General features: G+C 40.0%; 2 protein-coding genes across 2 annotated transcripts in view; one reads left to right on the top strand and one right to left on the bottom strand.

Moving 5' to 3' along the window:
* LOC145479086 (uncharacterized) overlaps positions 1-23509 on the top strand; it is a 243610-nt gene that overhangs the window by 40396 nt on the left and 179705 nt on the right. The window lies entirely within an intron of this gene.
* LOC145479098 (phospholipase A2 A2-actitoxin-Cgg2a-like) lies at positions 1862-9519 on the bottom strand. The gene is made up of 6 exons (XM_081457356.1): positions 9396-9519; positions 9257-9317; positions 8392-8483; positions 7319-7469; positions 2990-3102; positions 1862-2885 (listed from the first exon to the last, which is right to left on the bottom strand). Exons 3-6 carry the CDS (start codon positions 8474-8476, stop codon positions 2731-2733), a joined length of 504 nt encoding a protein of 167 aa, XP_081313482.1. The 5' UTR covers positions 8477-8483; positions 9257-9317; positions 9396-9519; the 3' UTR covers positions 1862-2730.

Consider the following 23509-nt stretch of genomic DNA (forward strand, 5'->3'; position numbering starts at 1 on the left):
GAGAAAAACCCTCGGAGCAAGGCGAGAACCAAAAAACCGTCAACCCATATATGGCACCAGGGCGGAATCGAACCCGGGCCACGTCGCATTGGTGGAAGGCGAACGCTCTCACCACTGCGCGATCTCTGCACCCCATTACAGGGCGCAGCCCGAGTCAACTATCACGCATAGAAATCGAGAGCGAATAATTTAATTTTTTTAAAATAAATCTACCAGTCGATCAAAACTTTATCTAAATCCTCTTCACAGGCACTTCAAAAACGCCAAGAAGCGACCGTCATTTTATTAACAAGGGCACATTGCTACGCTACTCAGATTTCAGATTCAGATTTTTTATTAATTGACACTATTTACAGACATATTTCACAGAATATCACAGAATAGATAGCGAGTAGCGTTGCCAATCAGAGAACGGCATTCGTGATAGAACGCTAATGGATTTATACTAAAAGTTGTTATTAAACCTACATAGTTGTGTTAAGCAGGTCTTCCGCACTATTGATGCTACTACTGCAATTGTCTGTGTGCTAATCTGCACACATACCTCCACAGAGTTCAGTTCTTCCGGGTTTTCACCATCAGCGCTTCTTCCTTTTTTGGAGGACAGTTCTTCTGGGTTTTAATCTTCCGTGATTGCTCTCTTTTTCGGTGCGCCATCACTGATCTACATTGTTTGGCAGTCTTTTCACCATTGCTGTAGATGTTCCAAAACTCGAGCAGTAAATGGATGGATACTGCTAGTCTTGAAACGTGCTTTTCCCCGCGAGTATCTACTCGACGGTATTGGATATGAAAAACCGTGGAGAATCCCGAGATGGAGTTCGTCTTCCAGAGAGGAAGGCGCAGTATATCCTTGTGGCTTTCTTGTAAACAGTCAGGGGACCCGACAAGGTGCATCAACTTTGCGCTCTTCAGAGCAAACTCAATTGGCACTCATTTTCACCTGCGGTAGTCTGTACGTAGATCACCTTTCATCAGGGAAGACGCACGCCCACTGCTTCATACAGCTGACCCAGAGAGGATGATGGGTAAGACAGTTAATCCCCCATATAGGCGTTATTCTTAAAGGGACAAAGTCAGCTTTAGGACCGCGCTGACCTGGGCACTAGTTTTCTCACTTTAAAAAAGTTCACCTCAACCTCAAATCAAACTGCATCTGTAGAACTCCGCTTCAATTGCTGGTTTTCAGTGTCACGCAATTCAAAATAGATCAAAATCAAAATCAAAACCGGTCAATAGATAAAGTCCAGAATCTGGGAAATGAAAGAAGGTAAATATGCAAAGACTCTCGCCAAAATTCTGATCACAGCAACTTTTCTTATGCAAGATATGCGGAGAAATTTTTTACCCAAATTTATAGAGATTTGTATGGAGACGCCATGCTGGTGCCCATCCGTATGGGCACCAACATGGCGGCCGGAAACCAACAGAAACATCTGTCACTAAGGTTTGCTACAAAAGCGTGAATTTATCCCTCGAGGAACTCTAAAACATTAAAATAATTATTTTTCTAAGACATGAACTGTTCAGATAGCCAAGTTCCCCGGAATAAGTCACTTTTTTAACCATCATGACAGCTCTCTAGGCCGTCATGTAAATGCTGCGTCACGCAAAAGCTTAGAAATTCAAGCGTAGTTTATCACAAAACCAAGAACCCATTCGGAGCGAAAATTTGTATGAATATTAGTTTTCAGTTGCTCTTATACATCATGTAAGGAAAATCTCAGGAAGATCAATAGTGTTGTAGTTCGAATTTTAGTGACGTCATGTGAAAAGCAGCTATCTTCGCAGTGTTTTGCTTGATTTTCAATCGTTTACAGAAAGACCTGTTTTGAGTGTGCTTTTGCTCAATCCGTGATATTATTTTTATCATATTTGGTTAAAAACAGTATGGATCGCGTCCCTGTGATATGCAAATTAGCTATGAAATGGTATCTAATGCGCATGTGTGCCAGCTGACTGTAACCCCTTCAAGGTATTCTTAGGCGGCGGCCACACTACCCCGGAGAAATTTGAAAACGAAACTTTATTTCTAGATTGGGCCAACCCTCCAGATTAATACGTCACGAAAACGGAGCTTTTCGAAAACGCTTTTCAAATTGAAGGAATTTGAAAAACGCCGCTCTTCGTTTACGTGTGGACGGAAAGTATTTGGGAAAACGATGGCGTTGGGATAATCGTGTGATTTCTCTGACCGAGTTTTCCTCAAACACAAATCCAAAGTGACCGGTGATTGTCGCGTTTTTATATTCCTCTTGCGTAAATCTGGACGGAAAACATTTGATACGTTTTCGCAGTGAAACCTCCGTTTTCAAATTCCTCCGGCGAAGTGTGGAAGGGTCTTAGACATGGCAGCCAGTACTTCAAGGAATGATTTTACCACACGCGTGGATCTTGTCTTGAATATCTGCCTATTCAAAAATTGCTTATCTGCGTAGAGTAAGAGTCCCTAAGAATTCTTGTTGCCTGCGGCAAACCTCTCGACACCTTTGCATTGCATCAGCAAGGCAAGATTTATAGGAGAGGAACATTTTTTCACTGAGAAAATCGACTCAAAGTGATCAAATTTGCACGAGATTGACTTTTAATTAAACTTGGTTCACATAAAAATGAGTAATTCGCGTGAACAACATATCAACCACAAAGGCTTTAGATTACTAATTAAATTTCTTGGTTCTCTGTTGCGTTCCTTTCTTTCTTTTCCGATTTCCTTTCTGCCTTCTTGCAGATTTACCGACCTCTCCGGCCTCCCCTGCATTTCCTTTGCGGGTAATTTTTATATTTGCGATGGTAACGACTCTCCGCGAAACATCGGGCGGCGGCGACATCACACTTGCAAAGACGATAGCGACATTCGCCCCGCCACCAGTAGTATGAAGCTTTTCCTAAAGTTAAAAGAAAAGACAGTTAAATTCTTATTGCTTATAGTAAGTCTAGATTAAAGATCTCAGTGCGACAAATTAAGGTCTACGAGAGGATTTCAACTTACTGCACTTCTCTCTCCCTGTAGTTGAATAGCTCAAAATATACACTGCGACTTTGAACGGGCACACTCTGGACTTTTGGAGCTTATTGTAACATTCGTCATGAACTTTGCAGCACCTGAAAACGAAATAGAATGAGAACATCCTTTCCCTAGTGGGGGGACTGAGCGGGGGGAGAGTTTAAGTCTTGACGACGTACAGGTTGCGGAAGGCTTGTTTTGGCATCAATATCATAAAAGAGGAGTTAAATTTAAACAAAGAAAATATAAATATTGTTCATCAGTGTTCCCTGCAAAACGTGTGAAGTGGGCCACACCGTATCTTATTACATATTAAGAGTGATAAAGTCTGATAAAGTCTCAGTCTGCCCTCAATCGCCCGGATAGAACAAGGACGATCCAAGCGATCGCGATCGCTCCGGTCGCTACCGGCATTAAATTGTTCTCATATAATCGCATTGATCGTAGGAGCACTTTTTGAAGTGACAGCGGTGATTAAAACGATCGGGGCGATTATATGAGAGCCAACCTTAACGCAACTCGACATGTGCGAGAACGGCCTGCAGGAAATAATTTTAAACAAGACGCTTTGCTGCGTGTACCCAGGCAGTCGTTATACTGAGAAGCAATAGCTATATTGCAATTGAGCTAAATGTTCTGCGTTTGAAGTTGTACGAAATTCAATCGAATTGATGTGCTTAAGCTATTCTGCTTTTGATTGCACTTCTTGGAATCGATTAATAGCTTATTACTCGTTTGCAAGTGTTTAGGGTGTGAAATGAGTCAAGGTCTTTATATCAACCTATAAACGTTTCAGTCTATTTTCCTCAGCCTTTGTCGTTGCTATTTGCGTTTCTCAAGCAAGCGAGACATTTTGAATTTCATTGTTATGGCGATGCGTGACATAGACCTACGAACGTGGTTGTCGAAATCATATAGTTATCTCGTGATTTTAGCCCATTTAGAGGTTAAAGTATTAGGAAAAGTGCTTCTGTAAATGCTTGTTTGTTCAGTACAGATAATCAGTGGCCTAGATAGCCAAAGTAAGTTCCAGATGTTTACAATATTTTCCGGCCGCAATGTAGGCTTACCGCGGAGGTACACCAACATGGCGGTTCCATACTGGTCTCTGTCAATTTGTGCAAAATATTTCGACGAATATCTGAGCTTGGGAAAACGCACAGACCTAAAAATTCAAAGAGTGGCATCTTTATTAATCTCCTATAACATCACAATTTCTTGATTTTATCCACTAAATGGTTTTGGAATAAATTTTTTATTGCGTCAGGATTGCGTGACAGTGCAAACCAAGAATTGTTTTGTTGGGGTCACTGACATACATTAGTTTCTTTCAGCTTGAAGTGCCACTGAAACGAAATTTTCGTACTCTCTTTTATTATCCCAATCTGTAGTTTCAAACGTGCTTAAAGTAATGGTGAACTTTATTTCTGTCAAATCCTAACGGAAAGTGGTTTTTTAGCTGTTGAAATCGACTTTTTGGAGCAAAACTGTGTCCGGGCTCTGGAACCGAGTTTAAGGACCTTGTGACGTCACTAGTTGTATTCACGCAAGAAGCGCTATAGATTCTCTCTTGTTTTCACTTGATTTATTCAAGTCTATTTTTCATATTGTCGATGCCTACTAGTTTTCTACCTTGTAATTTCTGTCCAGCCTTGACAGGAAATACACATCATAAACTTTGGAGGGCGCCAGAGAGTGTAGCTTCACCAAAATAAATGCTACAGATTAGAACAGCTCAGTATACTTTTCGAACATCTTGAGTACTCGATTGGAGATTTCGAAGACGAGTGTGGCAACTTTTATATCACCTCCTGAAGCCTAAACACGATATTTCGTCGTCTGTTTTCAGCCTGGTTCTGAAATTTGGATTCTCACGTTTATCTAAGGTCTATCAACAAGGTTCGAATATATCCTCTGCAACTTTTAACACTGCATTAAAAGCCGTAAGCGCATCAGCCATCCGCACAATCACGAAGTTACTAACGGTCCACAAGCTTTGAGTCGAGTACTTCTTTGCACACAAAGGGCATCTTTTTATGGTACTAATAAGTGACAGTTCTTGTGGTAGACAAAATGTATCTTTGAAAATTGTGATCCGCAGCAGGGTTTGCTTTATCGCCGCATACGTATCAGTGTAAACAAAGCAGGAATTTCGCTTCTCTTTTACCAAATTGCAATATTTCACGGCACCGTGCCTCTCGACGGTTGGAAGCGACTTTGTCACGATGGCGAGGTCGTTAAGCTAGCAATTCAAATCCTGTGCCCAAAATAATCGGTTACGGATCGAGACGGAACAGAAATGGAAAGCAAGAGCTGGAAAACCAGCGATTCTCGGACGGTTAAGATAAACTTTGGAACCTTGGGAGAAAGCTAATGGGAAGAAGAGTTATCGACGGCTGCCATGAGGCAATTTTGACGAGATTAGAGCATTTTTGGGGAATTTACGGAGCTTTGAGTGCGGGCCGTCGGGCCGGTGGGTCGCCCGCCTTTCGTTTCTCTTTAGGGGAAGCAAACCGCCAGAAAGTAAAACTCGCCTAAAAGGCTCTAAACCACCTCCAGGAACCCAGAGACATCAAAATAACGCAATGCAAACACAAGGTAAGCCATTTTACTCAAATTATTTTCTACACGTAGCATTCAGAGTAATTTTCGAAGCATTCTCGTACATTATCTTATAAACCAGGTAAATAAACGGCTAAAATTGTAACGCAATCGCCAACAGCATAATGTCACGTATTAATCGTATTCAACGTCTGGGCCGCCTGTGGATTCACTCAAAATGTTCGCTCGTAAATTGATCTCTCGTAAGGTTTGCAGCGACCCGTTCCGAAAACGCTTAACGTCCTTTAGTGTTGGTCTACCTTGAACGGTGTGTTCGTTTGTATGTGATTTCATCGCCCTAGAAATCATGGAACCCGTGCTAACGTTTCTCGACGACAACCTCTGTAAATTCCAGGTGCTGTAGGCATGAAAAGGTGGCGCATGCGCTTTAGAGACCAGACGGCGATTTGTGACTGAACGCGGAAAAAAAGAAAGCCGAAATTTAAACCCAGGCCTCACTGCCTGGGTAAAAAGAGTCTTGGAGCAAACTTTTCTCAACCGGCAAACCTTGACGACAAAATTAAAAGCGTCCTCTTGAACTCGTAAAGGAGCCGAAACAAGAATTCTGAACTGTCCTGTGACGCTGACTTAGCTGCCTTTACGAGTCCTTCTCCTTAGACTAGCAAGGGATAAGAAAAAAGTCCTGCAATTTGGATAGTTAACCAACGCACCGCCATTTTGGGTCGTAGCGTCGTCTTCGTGCGAATCAAGCCACAGCTTGGCAAGACAACTGGTCAGTGTTCTCTTGACTCGAATTTAAAAATCTTGAGTCATGGGGCGCGACCCATTCAACCAAAATTTCCGGAAATTTCGGTCTAAAACTGAATGGATCAGTCCGGTCCAACCGGAAAAGTTTAGAACAAATCGGTCCACCTTTCGAGGTGGACCACTTTTCTCGGTTGGACCGGTCCGATCGAAATGGACCGTTTCATTTGACCATTCCGACCCATTCTCCACCCTAGTACCTCGCTGTTCGGTATTTTCCATGACAACATGGAGGAAAACACTTATCATTGCAGTTTTTATGGATTATTAACAGCGGATCTATCGGTGTTACTCGTACATCCATGTGCAGTTAAAACAGGTCTGCAGCTGCTTCGCAAGTCGAGTGTATATTTTCGCTGTTAACGGCTTTTAAAGACGATTTTTTTCCGAGAGAATCTGCAATGTTCTTTCCGTCATTCGAAAGTGGTACCTGAACTCATACGGCAAATATCTGGGAACGGTCTACCCAAAATAACCCGTTATACTGGTTAAATCACTACACATGAAACAGTTCACACAATATCATTGATATCACCGTCGAAATCGTCATCTAGCTCTAATACGAGCAACAGTGATCCAACACCCTCTATTTTAACTGAGCGCGAAACTCGTTTTGCGAGTGGAATGAAACGAGACCGTCCGGACCCGTTACGACTGAACCATTCGACACCAAGAAATTTTCCAACGTCACCCCGGAAATTTTGGTTGAATGGATCGCGCCCCATGGTTCATATTTTTTGCCGCGACATCTGCCCGGTATTATATCATTATTCAACAGATATTCTGCCAATCTCGGCCTATATTTTAATTACCTTCGATATATTTTGCAATTTTCGCCCTACTTATTGTGTTTTTCAAAATGTTTTGACCATCGACATGTTTTTTTCCGAAACAGAATTTCACACTGAAGAAACTGGACATTTCATCATAACTGAAAGACATATTTACCGGTCCAGTTTATCGACAGGCCTGCCTTTCCCACCCAGTCCACAGTAGCAGCCATAACCATTGTAATCAATGGGACTCCTGCCGGTAGCGCGGTAAATCAGGTCCCCAAAGGAAATTACGCCTCTCTTGGTGGCATCGGTACTTCCTTCTTCTGCAACGACAAACATGACATTTTAAACACACTTAAATTTTATGTTTGCGATAAACTGAGTCGTATTTTATTGGATTGGACGAAATTAGATGGAATGAGAAGGGACGGGTTATGATCATGATTAACAGCTTATTGGTATCTTTTTGCAGGCATTAACTAGAGTTGAGAGGTGAGATCCCAATCTGACGAACGGACTGTTTTTTGGACACTGTAGCTTGTGAAATTATGCAGTTTTTAGTATGCTCGCAAATCAGCGATGTTAAAACCAGGGCCAATGACCAATCGCAAAACTTCAGACACTGACAATCCACTGAACCAATCAAAACTCTGACACAGATACACGTAAACGACGCAATGGGCGGGAAAACGTGTGCGAGATAGTCAAGCCTATTTGGTTTTGATTTTAGTTCTGATTAAATGACAGAGTTTTTAAGCCTATAGCGTAGCGTGGTAATACAAAACCATAGTTAACTATGGCAAAACCAAAGTACTGAATTGCGAATTACGTTCGACATTCAAGTGAAAGCTACTCTTAAGTCATTGTTATAAGCTTTACAACTTTTCAGTATTGATGCAAGGGTTTGGTGAGGTATTCGTAGAGCTCATGCGAATATATTGAATTTCTTTTGCTAAGAAAATTTCATTGCATCGAGGTGCTCTATTGGACTAAATTTTACTTGGCAATTTTTAAAATTGCATCCATCACGTGGACTGATAAATTCTTAGTTATACTCGGGTTGGTGTGATTGCCTATGCTAACCAAAAAAAATACTACGCTAAATTACTCGAACTATGCCAAACTGTCTAGATTTATGAAACACCAGTGGAAGAGAAGGAAAGAATGGGAAGGAGGTCATTTAATATATACGATTGATACGGGATAAATATATCGTATATTTATGTGGGTTACCTATCACCTTACCTTCGCCACCGGATTCTGCTAGCGCGTCCTGTACAGCACTGTCCCACAAGACGATCAACATCAAGAAAGTCAGCTTGATCAACATGCTGAAACTGCAACAGAAGTGATCTTTGGCGAATAGATCTTCTTTAGACTATCTACCGTGTCAGTAACATTATGGGATCTTTCAGACTTTTGGCTTCATGCTCTCTTATCAGTTTCAAACGCGACAATGTTATCATTTAAACAGTTCGTAACTTTAATCGCTCTAACTACATAGATCGTATTTTCTAACGGGACCATTGTCAATCGAAACAATGAAAATATACAGGGCACAGATAACATAAACCGAGGTTAACTTTCTATGCGAGTGTCTCATTTAGGTCACAGAACATTCTCTGCTGCCTATATTAATCGTATCCGTGCTTATATAGATGACAACGAAAAAGCTTTTTGTGTAGGGACAAACAAAATTGTCCGTGGTACGCGGTTGTCCGCACAATGGGATTCATTGGTATATATTGCAATATGCCAAGACAAGGCTGTCCGAGTCATGGGAAACGCTATTTAAGAAGTTTTGAGCCTACACTACTTTAGCTTAAAAATCATTTTACAAAACAACCCCTTTGGGAATGATGAAAGCACCGCGGCAAAATGGGTAGTAAATTGCCACGTACTGGAGCTGAACGAGGAGAACTTAAACAAATTTCTCTGTCACATTTTTATCGAGTTTCTGTGGCTTAACTAGTGAAAAACGTCTTGCAACTGGTATTTGCATTGCACTGTCATAATCAAATTCAGGATTCACTATCAAGAATTGTTCCTTTTACAATTGTTGATCGAAAGGAAATAAGCGAATAAGACAATGATTAAGCCAAAGACTGACCTCAACAACAGGCAAAGTTTCCCTTGTCAGACCTCTAAACTCTTTTATGTCGAAGCAGAACCTTGGGAAAAAATTTTTTTCCAATAATTATTTGCCCAGTAAAAACAATAAAGGGAAAATGAAACAAGCGCTAACCAACCTGCCAACGAATGAACCTTGTTCCGTTGTGTATCGTTGAGTAAAGATTGCAGAGCTATAAACGTTTTGCCTTTAAATCACTTTTTCACCGCAAGAAATAATTTATTTGTCGGCTGCAAGCTTGTTGTTTCATTGGTCGTTTTAAGACTTACCTGATTTTCGTTTTCGTGGCGTTTGTAGCTGACAATGTTTTAAATAGTTAAAATGGCCATTTAAAGCTATAATGGAATGGATGAGACAAAATATGTTACCTGCAACTAGCGTTTAAAAAATCCATTAGCGAATTGAAAATCATATGCTTGTAAATGATTTAATAGTGGTGAGTTGTAGATTATGAAGTGCACCACTATTCCCTTTAGCTAACAACTTCATTGATCCATTTACCTTGATCTTAATAGGGTAGTAGTGGGATGTCTTCACTATCTTCAAAATGACAGAAAAAGAACAAACATAACATTATTGCACAGGAGAGGATGAATTAATCCCCCATATAGAACTTATTCTCAAGGTAATTCCTATCAAGTTACTTTTAGATATGGTATCCAAGAGGAAAAAATTCGTACCTCAGAGTCTGCTTTTTGTAAACCCTCCTGGGATTTTAGAAGCTGGAGTGCTCTAAAAATAACTAAGGGGAGTTATCTTAGAAATAACGCCTTTATGGGGGGTTATCTCTTGCCACTAAGAGTTAACTCCATTAGCGAATTCGTAAATAATTTAATAGTTGGTAATTACACACCCTGTTCACTTTCAAAGGCCAATTTACCTAACGGAAATTTTTTGTCCCGGTCTGAACATAAATCGTTCTAGTACAAAGAAAAAGCCCGGCATAAATAAATTTCGTGTATAAAGAACTTTTTCCCATCCGTGCCGAGTCAAAAATTTCATCATCTGTGCTCTGTGTACCTATTCAGTGGGTCCGGTTACACAACGAAACTTATCCGCGCTAGGCCATTATCTTTTTCGGTGACCGAGCCATTTATATCGGAGCTGTGACAACAATTTTCCATCCTGTGAATAGCCCTTTTAAACAACAAGAGTCGCTTATGGAAGTTAAGTTTCACCTTTTAGAGTTCGCGAAATCACCTGTTTAATGTCTCATAAATGCAGATGATTCGAGATTTTATCACCTCAGTTTTGAACCAGAAATAAACGAGTAGCACTGGAAACAATTTATGTGTAGAGCTAGTAATATATGCGTTGTTAATTTGCCTGACGACGAAGAATTCTCATAGAGATCCTAAAAGACTTTCTCCCTTTCGGGATAAGCTTTTTCTCTCGGAATGCGTTATAACGTAGTTAAATATCGTTAAGTTGTGTAGCCACTGAATGAAGAGAACGATCGATAAAACAAGCCCCAGTTGTCAGTAAAATCCATTAAGAAATTGCATCTGATCTGTCTGTAATGGTTTTACATCAGACTTCGTTGATTCTGTAACAAGAGAGCGTTCTGCAACAAAATAAAGTTAAATTTGCTTCGTGACTGGATTGTAGCTGTTTAACGCAATTTCAATGACCACAGTTAAAATCACTTTACCGCCACAAGTCAGTCAAAAAACGTGAGCTTACCGGTAGACACTACTCGGAGCACTGAACGTCATATAAGAGATCAATTTTTTTAAGAAATCCTAAACCATGCATTACAGTGCCATTAAATCGGGAAGTTATAGAGAAATTTCGAAAACTGCGGCTTGTATAAGTGTTCTACTGTCCTGATATCCTGCGATATAAAGTCACTGACCTGATAACAAGTTAAGTACTTTTTTCGTGGGTCACAATGAAAGCAGGTTTAAAAATGAAATATTAAGCTCGCAATTAAATACTGAGTGTTCATTTGCTGGGTTAAAAGGTGTCAAAACTTTCCCACCAAAACTGAACTGGTGCGCGATGTTTGCCGACAGTCCTGAAACTGATTTTTTTTTAACTTTGAAAAAAGTAGCATCTTAACATTCTTATTACAATTCGATAATAAAAAAAAATGGATTTCAGCGACCCTATTTGAATTTTAATCACTTAAAGCCAAAATTAAAGGTTGTTTAACAAGTTGAGCCATTGCTACGGTAACTATTATGTCATGAAGATTACTTGTTCATCAATGATTGGGCATTCGTGCGATTCCAATATTGTGATGGGTTTTATTTTCATATTTATCACCGCAGTTTGCGTGTTATTTCTAGTCATTTTATTCTTTTCTGTAATCATGTGTAACACATAGTTCTCTTTTTATATTTATAACACTAATGTAAATAGATAACTCTATGAATAGCGCACAATAATAAAGAAGTTGACGTGGAAGTATTAGTCCGTCAAAGTATAACGGCTGGAAAGTGCCCGCAACTGTTACCAGCCACTTTAAGTTTTCCACGGAGCACTTTAAGGTCCTTTTAGGGTGTGGACAGCGTAGTAGAAAGGGACGGCCTTTATAATTCAAACCGTAACCTTTAGCAGGTTACCAGTTCACCACTCGTCACTATGGTAAGATTGGTTTTCTCGGTCGGGATTTTGCTATAGGTACAGTTTCGATGGAAACGGTTGTAAGTCATTTTTTTGTTTTCGAAAGACGGCAAACTCACGGCTGAGTGCCATAAAATAAACTACTTACTAACCAGCTTGCTCGAGCCGTACAGAGGAATATTGGCCTTCGATCGTGTTGATAGGACCTCGCTGTGCTCGCCGGTACTGCATGCCACGACCTCGGGTACGTAACTTTGATCAAAAGTGTCTTTTTAGGAGGTCATGATTGATCATCGCAGTTATATACACAACTTAAGCAGCTGTGATATTAAAGCCTGAAAAAAATTCAGGCTCGGACGGCTTTAACTTCACACCTGCTTAAGTTGTGTATATAACTGCGATGATCAATCATGACCTCGTATCTTTCTCCGCAGTTCAAATGTATGATCTTTCATATATTCCCTAGAGTCTTTTTAGTTGAGATGCTGAACAATGCACAAGCAATAGGGTCAGTCTTGTAGGAGGGAAGAGGGGCTTAATAAAGAAAGCCCCCTTTAGAGGGCTCTCTAGGAAGGAGATAATAGAGGATTTTTTGAATTTCTATAGTTTTGAGGGTCACATGATTAAATCGTGATTGTTGCTGAATCTTTCTGCTAATTCAAATAATTATCCCGGTAAAAAATGAATACATATTTCACAAGCGAAATTCGCGATTGTCTATATCTGTTTGGTTCTAAAAACGTACTTAAGCTAAATATGCAACGACGGCGTTCAATTCCAAATGGAAATACGAAAAATTAGCTGCAGTCGTCCACGTTCCGTAGACGACGCAGAACTTGGTCATTTCAGGTTGTTGTTTTGCAGAGGACGGCAAAGAAATGTACACAGAGTTATAACACACGTGCGCGGCTTCTGTTTTGCTCATTAAACCTTTTGTTGGGAGACGTTCTCGCTGCCGTCGTCGTTGTGGTTTGCTTAAGCTCCCTAGTACTACTCTTTAATTAAACGACAAAAATCGTGTTTTTAAGTGTATCTCATAAAAACAGTTTGGTACATAGATCTATATTTTTTTTTAAACAAAATTAAAGGACCTCAGTCACGGTATTTCGAGTTATTTTGACCACGAGCAAAGTTACCTTCAAATTGAAGAAAATTGAAGCTCCTTTCATTCTGTTAGCGATTTAATAATAAAATACAAATTCCTGACTCCGGGCAAAACGTTACAGACGACAGTTCATCTGTTGAGTGCCGATGTTAGTCACATCAGTATTATTCTCTGACCTGTTGTTGTAGATCGCCTTACAATTAATTACAGTTCCTGAAATTGAAGAAGAATGGGACTTGGAGTAACGCAATAACGCTTCTTTAACCTTAGGTAATCTCCAAGTGTAAAGAAAAGGATGAATTAGGGGAGAAACGTAGAGTAACGTGCCTGACACGGCATAGACGTACATCAAAGCTTTTAAATTACATGCGCTGCAAGAGAAAACCAAAATCATTGTTACACACCAGGGTAGATAACACATTACAAACACACTAAGAACTAGTAAGACAAGTTTAGCCACCTTGCGTTCCCTGTTCTCAAAAACTTTAGCTTGCTCGTTAATGACGCAGGAGTTAAGTTCTCTTGAGGTTCTTCGCATCTTAACAACAATTATGGTGTTGAGATAAGTCATGCAAGTGCAAGGAATAACAATGTGAACTGTAAGCAATGTTCCGGCTGAGATGATTTTCTCCAGAGCAAGCAGCGATACATCCAACTGCCAAGGAATAACCCCAGATGCAAGCGACAGTGATGTACACTCGATTCTTCGTTACAGTTGTGGCATACTTCAAAGGTGTCACTGTTGTTAGGAATCGGTCGACTGATAAGGCCAACAGATGCAGTATCGAAACAAGTCCCATAAATCCATTGACGGACAGGAGAATCGTGAATGAAAATGGAAACCTCTTTGCCATAAAACTGTCGATCCAGTAATAAGCGGTCAATGGCGTCTGCACAGCCCCAACAACGAAATCAGAAAACGCAAGACTTGAAAGCAGAATGTAGGACGGTGAACGCAGGTTCTTGTTCGGGTCTTTATAAAAAGCAGAAATCACGAGTAGATTACCTAAAATGGTTATCGGTGCGAAGAAGAGAACTGCCACCGCTGCGGTGAACGAGCCGAAATAATAATCGAAACCAAGCTGGAGTCGTATTGCTTCCGCCACATCGTGAAACGTAGCTTCCCAAAGACTTCTTGAACCTGGAATAATCACCATGCTCTTCTGGAAGAGTAAACTGGGTTACGTTCGTGTACTCTGAAAAGAGAAACGTCTGGGGCTTGATTTGAATTTTAAAATCACGTGTGACTTAATTGATATTGATACGTTGTTACCTGAACTGTCACACTGTCACGGTAGCTGTTCACAAAGAAAACGTTTGAATGCGATTTGCATAATTCTGACAAGTGCGATGCTATCAGGCAAATAGAAATATGACTTTTAATGTTATTTGATGTTATCTACGCACACACCTTAGTCATTGCCATTTCGATGTTAGCTGTTTATTAATTCACCAAGTTGCGCCAAAGAAACCATAAAGAAACGACAGATTTCTAATTACCGACTGTGAGGGGAAACCCTCAAAAGTTATTCCATTCTCTACAATTTCTACCTATGAGGCGATAACTGTACTTTAACAATAGGATCTTCTGGGAAAATTTGAGGCAAGGGATTCAGTCGGGAGTTACACGTGCACTGATGAATTAAAAGCAAAAGCCTCGGTTAGTAAATAAAGAATGGGTAACCAAACCACAACAGTTTTCACTCGAGAAAAACTGTTTCCATTGCCCGTTTCAAAAGTCTATCATCAACTGACTTAGAAATCTTAGATGGCTAAGGAAAACACCCTGCCGAATAAAATAAATCACTTGATGATTTTTTTTTTTTAAACGGCAACATAAAACGCCACCTCAGAGCAGGTTGATATAGCAACCTCTTCAAATGCAACTAGCGTTTAAAAAATCCTTTAGCGAATTGAAAATCATATGCTTCTAAATGATTTAATAGTGGTGAGTTGTAGATTATGAAGTGCACCACTATTCCCTTTAGCTAACAACTTCATTGATCTGTTTACCTTGATTTTAATAAGGTAGTAGTAGAGTATCTTCACTATCTTCAAAATGACAGAAAAAGAACAAACATAACATTATTGCACAGGAGAGGATGAATTAATCCCCCATATAGACCTTATTCTCAAGGTAATTCCTATCAAGTTAGTTTTGGATATGGTATCCAAGAGGACAAAATTCGTACCTCAGGGTCTGCTTTTTGTAAAACCCTCCTGGGATTTTAGAAGCTGGAGTGCTCTAAAAATAACTAAGGGGAGTTATCTTAGAAATAAAGCCTTTATGGCGGGTTATCTCTTGCCACTAACAGTTCTCCATTAGCGAATTCGTACATAATTTAATAGTTGGTAATTACACACCTTGTTCACTTTCAAAGGCCAATTTACCTAACGGAATTTTTTTGTCCCGGTCTCAATATAAATCGTTCTAATACAAAGAAAAAGTCCGACATAAATAAATTTCATGTATGAAGCACTTTTTCCCATCCGTGCCGAGTCAAAAATTTCATCATCTGTGCTCTGTGTACCTATTCAGTGGGTCCGGTTACACAACGAAACTTATCCGCGCTAGGCCATTATCTTTTTCGGTGACCGAGCCATTTGTATCGGAGCTGTGACAACAATTTTCCATCCTGTGAATAGCCCTATTAAACAGCAAGAGTCGCTTATTGAAGTTAAGTTTCACCTTTTAGAGTTCGCGAAATCACCTGTTTAATGTCTAATAAATGCAGATGATTTGAAATTTTATCACCTCAGTTTTGAACCAGAAATAAACGAGTAGCACTGGAAACAATTTATGTGTAGAGCTAGTAATATATGTTTTGTTAATTTGCCTGACGACGAAGAATTCTCATAGAGATCTTAAAAGACTTTCTCCCTTTCGGGATAAGCTTTTTCTCTCGGAATACGTTATAACGTAGTTAAATATCGTTAAGTTGTGTAGCCACTGAATGAAGAGAACGATCGATAAAACAAGACGTAGTTGTCAGTAAAAGCCATTAGGAAATTGCACCTGATCTGTTTGTAATGGTTTTACATCACACTTCGTTGATTCTGTAACAAGAGAGCGTTCTCTAACAAAATAAAGTTAAATTTGCTTCGTGTTTGGATTGTAGCTGTTTAACGCAATTTCAATGACCACAGTTAAAATCACTTTACCGCCACAAGTCAGTCAAAAAACGTGAGCTTCCCAGTAGACACTACTCGGAGTACTGAACGTCATATAAGAGATCAATTTTTTTAAGAAATCTTAAACCATGCATTGCACTGCCATTAAATCGGGAAGTTATAGAGAAATTTCGAAAACTGCGGCTTGTATAAGTGTTCTACTGTCCTGATATCCTGCGATATAAAGTCACTGACCTGATAACAAGTTAAGTATTTTTTTCGTGGGTCACAATGAAAGCAGGTTTAAAAATGAAATATTAAGCTCGCAATTAAATATTGAGTGTTCATTTGCTGGGTTAAAAGATGTCAAAACTTTCCCACCAAAACTGAACTGGTGCGCGATGTTTGCCGACAGTCCTGAAACTGATTTTTTTTTAACTTTGAAAAAAGTAGCATCTTAACATTCTTATTACAATTCGATAATAAAAAAAAATGGATTTCAGCGACCCTATTTGAATTTTAATCACTTAAAGCCAAAATTAAAGGTTGTTTAACAAGTTGAGCCATTGCTACGGTAACTATTATGTCATGAAGATTACTTGTTCATCAATGATTGGGCATTCGTGCGATTCCAATATTGTGATGGGTTTTATTTTCATATTTATCACCGCAGTTTGCGTGTTATTTCTAGTCATTTTATTCTTTTCTGTAATCATGTGTAACACATAGTTCTCTTTTTATATTTATAACACTAATGTAAATAGATAACTCTATGAATAGCACACAATAATAAAGAAGTTGACGTGGAAGTATTGGTCCGTCAAAGTATAACGGCTGGGAAGTGCCCGCAACTGTTACCAGCCACTTTAAGTTTTCCACGGAGCACTTTAAGGTCCTTTTAGGGTGTGGACAGCGTAGTAGAAAGGGACGGCCTTTATAATTCAAACCGTAACCTTTAGCAGGTTACCAGTTCACCACTCGTCACTATGGTAAGATTGGTTTTCTCGGTCGGGATTTTGCTATAGGTACAGTTTCGATGGAAACGGTTGTAAGTCATTTTTTTGTTTTCGAAAGACGGCAAACTCACGGCTGAGTGCCATAAAATAAACTACTTACTAACCAGCTTGCTCGAGCCGTACAGAGGAATATTGGCCTTCGATCGTGTTGATAGGACCTCGCTGTGCTCGCCGGTACTGCATGCCACGACCTCGGGTACGTAACTTTGATCAAAAGTGTCTTTTTAGGAGGTCATGATTGATCATCGCAGTTATATACACAACTTAAGCAGCTGTGATATTAAAGCCTGAAAAAAATTCAGGCTCGGACGGCTTTAACTTCACACCTGCTTAAGTTGTGTATATAACTGCGATGATCAATCATGACCTCGTATCTTTCTCCGCAGTTCAAATGTATGATCTTTCATATATTCCCTAGAGTCTTTTTAGTTGAGATGCTGAACAATGCACAAGCAATAGGGTCAGTCTTGTAGGAGGGAAGGGGGCTTAATAAAGAAAGCCCCCTCTAGGGGGCTCTCTAGGAAGGAGTTATTAGAGGATTTTTTGAATTTCTATAGTTTTGAGGATCACATGATTAAATCGTGATTGTTGCTGAATCTTTCTGCTAATTTAAATAATTATCCCGGAGAAAAAAATAGACCTTGCAGACAGACAGACTTGCTCGTGGGCTACACACCCTCTGCTCCTTCCATGCATAATACCAGGGAGCTTAAGCAGCGACGAGGACGACGCCTAGTAAAAAATGAATACATATTTCACAAGCGAAATTCGCGATTGTCTATGTCTGTTTGGCTCTAAAAAGGTGCTGAAGCTAAATATGCAACAACGGCATTCAATTCCAAATGGAAATACGAAAAATTAGCTGCCGTCGTCCACGTGCCGTAGACGACGCAGAACTTGGTCATTTCACGTTGTTGTTTTGCAGAGGACGGCAAAGAAATGTACAAAGACTTATAACGCACGTGCACAGCTACTGTTTTGCTCATTAAACCTCTTGTTGGGAGACGTTCTCGCTGCCGTCGTCGTTGTGGTTTTCTTAAGCTCCCTAGTACTACTCTTAATTAAACGACAAAAATCGTAGTTTTAAGTATATGTCATAAAAACAGTTTGGTATATAGATTTATATTTTTTTTAAAAACAATTTCAAAGGACCTCAGTCACGGTATTTCGAGTTATTTTGGCCACGTGCAAAGTTACCTTCAAATTGAAGAAACCCTGAAAATAAAAGTGTACTGAGATACAGAAACAACAAAGAGATAATAATAATAATAATAATAATAATAATAATAATAACAATAATAATAATTATAATAATAATAATAATAATCCGTAGAGGAACAAGGATGGTTAAGGATGGAGAAGACTGACACGGATTACAAACGGCGAACTAGAACTAGAAGACCCTAGGAGATTTTGGATAAACTTTTCAAGATGCATAAACCGTGACGTAGTTCCTTTCACTCCGTTAACGATTTAATAATAAAAAACAAATTCCTGACTCCGGACAAAACGTTACAGACGACAGTTCATCTGTTGAGTGCTGATGTTAGTCACATCAGTATTATTCTCTGACCTGTTGTTGTAGATCGCCTTACAATTAATTACAGTTCCTGAAATTGAAGAAGAATGGGACTTGAAGTAACGCAATAACGCTTCATTAAACTTAGGTAGTCTCCAAGTGTAAAGAAAAGGATGAATTAGGGGAGAAACGTAGAGTAACGTGCCTGACACGGCATAGACGTACATCAAAGCTTTTAAATTACATGCGCTGCAAGAGAAAACCAAAATCATTGTTACACACCAGGGTAGATAACACATTACAAACACACTAAGAACTAGTAAGACAAGTTTAGCCACCTTGCGTTCCCTGTTCTCAAAAACTTTAGCTTGCTCGTTAATGACGCAGGAGTTAAGTTCTCTTGAGGTTCTTCGCATCTTAACAACAATTATGGTGTTGAGATAAGTCATGCAAGTACATGGAATAACAATGTGAACTGCAAGCAATGTTCCGGCTGAGATGATTTTCTCCAGAGCAAGCAGCGATACATCCAACTGCCAAGGAATAACCCCAGATGCAAGCGACAGTGATGTACACTCGATTCTTCGTTACAGTTGTGGCATACTTCAAAGGTGTCACTGTTGCTAGGAATCGGTCGACTGACAAGGCCAACAGATGCAGTATCGAAACAAGTCCTATAAATCCATTGACGGACAGGAGAATCGTGAATGAAAATGGAAACCTCTTTGCCATAAAACTGTCGATCCAGTAATAAGCGGTCAATGGCGTCTGCACAGCCCCAACAACGAAATCAGAAAACGCAAGACTTGAAAGCAGAATGTAGGACGGTGAACGCAGGTTCTTGTTCGGGTCTTTATAAAAAGCAGAAATCACGAGTAGATTACCTAAAATGGTTATCGGTGCGAAGAAGAGAACTGCCACCGCTGCGGTGAACGAGCCGAAATAATAATCGAAACCAAGCTGGAGTCGTATTGCTTCCGCCACATCGTGAAACGTAGCTTCCCAAAGACTTCTTGAACCTGGAATAATCACCATGCTCTTCTGGAAGAGTAAACTGGGTTACGTTCGTGCACTCTGAAAAGGGAAACGTCTGGGGCTTGATTTGAATTTTAAAATCACGTGTGACTTGATTGATATTGATACGTTGTTACCTGAACTGTCACACTGTCACGGTAGCTGTTCACAAAGAAAACGTTTGAATGCGATTTGCATAATTCTGACAAGTGTGATGCTATTAGGCAAATAGAAATATGACTTTTAATGTTATTTGATGTTACTTACACACACACCTTAGTCATTGCCATTTCGATGTTAGCTGTTATTAATTCACCAAGTTGCGCCAAAGAAACCATAAAGAAACGACAGATTTCTGATTACCGACTGTGAGGGGAAACCCTCAAAAGTTATTCCATTCTCTACAATTTCTACCTATGAGGCGATAACTGCACTTTAACAATCGGATCCTATGGGAAAATTTGAGGCAAGGGATTCAGTCAGGAGTTACGCGTGCACTGATGAATTAAAAGCAAAAGCCTCGGTTAGTAAATGAAGAATGGGTAACCAAACCATAACAGTTTTCACTCGAGAAGAACTGTTTCCATTGCCTGTTTCAAAAGTCTATCATCAACTGACTTAGAAATCTTAGATGGCTAAGGAAAACACCCTGCCGAATAAAATAAATCACTTGATGATTTTTTTTTTTAAACGGCAACATAAAACGCCACCTCAGAGCAGGTTGATATAGGTTGATATATGTGGAGATTTGTACCTTGACTGGGACAATACAAATCTTTTAAAATGTCGTATGGCAGTCCGCTTTCCTCTTTCAAATGAACCGTCTCCAAAGTAACCATGGCACAATTTGACAATGCAACGTGAGATGGCGATTTTAACTGACTTCTGTCACACGATCCAACCAAAAGATGTGCAATTACAAGTTTTAGGGTTAACTCCAGTGATTGGCTGATTATCATTCGCGGTTGTTTCCAGCTGACTATTGTGCCAGGTGTCCCAAACGCTGTGCCGTTTGATTTCATCTACATAAATGGCCATTTGCGAGTTGCCATTTGCCTCTGTGTCAAAACGAGTCTTTGTGCAAAACCATTCATATAAAAATGTGTTTCTCCCACAGGTTCTTTTTATGCAAATCAAACTTTAAATCGTCCCAAAGTTTTTGTAAGTGATGTACCTGGTCGGTGCCCGTGTAGTCCTGGGACTATTGCGAAGGAGAAAGGGAGTCGCTGCCAATGTCCATCCCCCGTTTCCCGCACAGCCAAGTGGCCTGGGCAAACAACAACTTGAACTTTCGACTTGCACGTGGTCAGGTCGTGCACCTTGAAATCGTGGAAAAGTTGTTGTGCCAGCCGGCGTCAAGCAAATAATTTTTTTCGCAGTTTTTTCTATCTTTTAAGTTGAGAGGTATAACAAAACACTTTATGACTGGTCTGACAATAAACAATGAGTTTTGTTTTCCCTCGACCTCGGGAACATTAAGGGTCTCAGGGAAACAAACCTCACTGTTTCCCTTGGAGCCAGTCATTAAATGTTCATCAACTGCGTGTTAACATTTCCGGTTCATTTGTTGGTCGGAAAAAAGTGTCAATCTAAATCGTTCGGGCGTACGTCACACAACGGTGACGTAGATGCTTTAAAAGGTTTAATTGAAGTCTCGAAAAGGTAGGCTTATATCTGTCAACATTGCATTACTGCGTTGGTGAACAGTCTTTCAATAACCTTTCCGCTGTGAGTATGAAGTCCAGAGAAAAGGTCTTCCTTGAAAGCTTACTGTCAGAATCATTACATTCAGTTAAAGCTATGGTTATTGCCTATTGTGATTTTTCCTTTTTTGAAAAGTGTTCACGAGTTTGCTCATGGACACTTTGATCTTCCTTCTGCCAGCATAAATCATTTAAGGACATGAAATCACGACGCAATTCCACCAAACCAAAGATTCCTCTTTGGTTTTACCAATCTAGATATATAATGTGGTGAGTCTGAACGGAATACCTATTTGGCCTGACAAGCATAAGCCTTGGCAGATCGTCTAGTCAGATCCTTCTGGCGAGCTGGCGGCAGTTTTATCGAGTTCTAGGGCAAGATGTTCCATCAAAACTGACAAGATTTTGAGAAAGTTAAACTCATCGCAAATAGATGAGCTTGGGAACTGGTGCCTTAAAGGTGAGCGGGGTGCCAAAGCCATAAGCCGCTAGGAGGTATCCATGGCAACCCTGGAAAGCAGGAACCACCCAATGAGCGTCCGCTAACCGGCACCGTCACACTGAAAGAAATTCAGTGGAATCTACTTACCTGGGGAATACTTACCCTGACCAAGAACAAAACGGGAGGGAGGAGAGGGTGCAAGAATCCGCAATGATTCGCGAGCAAAGCAGTGCAACTGATCCGCAACAATCAGCAGAATACACTACAACACTATTATGCAATGAACCATAAACCCCTGCAAAACCCCTGAAGGCCGCCCCACAGGTCACGTACTCCCAAACGCGGAAACCGCTGGCTGCATAAGCTCATATTTAACTTGCCTAAATGATATTAGCTGGATGGGCACACTAGCTAGCTGCATTAGCTCGAGTTTAACCTTGCCTAAATGATATTTAGCCACATCTCAAAGTTCTACTTTTAGAGAGTTGTTAGCCGTTTTTTTTATCAAAGAAAGCCCTCGTAGAGTCTTTGAAAACCCAGACCTTCACGTGGTTTACCGTTTATCTCTATGTTGTCAGGATCGTGTATTCTGGGCCAAGATACCAGCATTACAAGACCTTGCAATGGATATCCATCAAAATTGTTTACTTTTAAAATGCTAGTAAAAAATCAAATTCATTGACTGACATTATCAGTCACATTGCCTTCAATGCTGTTGACGAGTTATGGGGTCCACATACCTGCGATAGGCTCGCATGTTCCTACAATGCTATATAGTCCATCAGCTAAGAGCTGAAAATTTGGGTTTATGGCTCACTTGAGAGGAACAGCCGAAACATGTCTTATCTTAATCTTCGACTATTAAGCATCATAAAAATGTATGATAGCAAGGAAAGAATGGTAGCTTTCACTTTGTAAATCGAATTTTAAATTTTGCCCCACATACCCTTCTTTTGCCGCCATCTTCGATGTTTGGGGAACGCTTAAAAGTGGTTTGTATTCCTTTAATGTGAGCGAATAGTGTTTCAAATGTAAATTTTAAACGTATCGGAACAACAAACAAGATGTCCATTTGCTCTAGTGCTTGAATTATCAGCACATGACGTCATAAGAGACTTCAAAACGCCTGATTATTGGTCACAATATGATCATTTTGCACTTATAATCATTGCAGAAACATTGTGGGGTACGATTCTCAAAATTATTTCATGAAAAGAGGGCAATTAGATAAAATATCTATATAAATTACAAGTCTGTTGTTAGCTCCCTGTGTATTCAACTTGTAAAGTTATCAAGGATATGGAGCCTTGCAGCGCTCAAGGAACTGAACGTTCCCCTTGTGTTCGGATGCATATGGTCTCCATTGGAGTACATTTATCCACGACTGGGTTATCCTGCCTAACGTTCCTAATTTATTCATTAGAGGAAAAGCTAAGAACATTATTTTTGGTGGCAAGTCACTAGCATTCGTTTCATTGTCTCTACGTCTTGACTTTAGCATCATCTCCAGATTAGATCCGGAGATATCTGGTAAAAGCTTTCTCGTTCCTTGTTTCTGATTCCACTCATACTAGAGGTCTCATCTCTTATCACTCGGTACCAGAAAGGCGTATTTGTTTGGAGTACTTACTAAAAGTTAGCCGATATACATCAAGTTAAACGTGCTATGCCTTAGAGAGGCATCTAGGAAAGGCCCTAGAGGGGCGCTTTATTTCAAGTACTCTATACCCTAGAGGGGTATATCATGTTGCCAA

This window comes from Orbicella franksi, chromosome 2 (genome assembly GCF_964199315.1).
Source record: "Orbicella franksi chromosome 2, jaOrbFran1.1, whole genome shotgun sequence".
In the NCBI taxonomy this organism is placed as follows: Eukaryota; Metazoa; Cnidaria; class Anthozoa; order Scleractinia; family Merulinidae; genus Orbicella; species Orbicella franksi.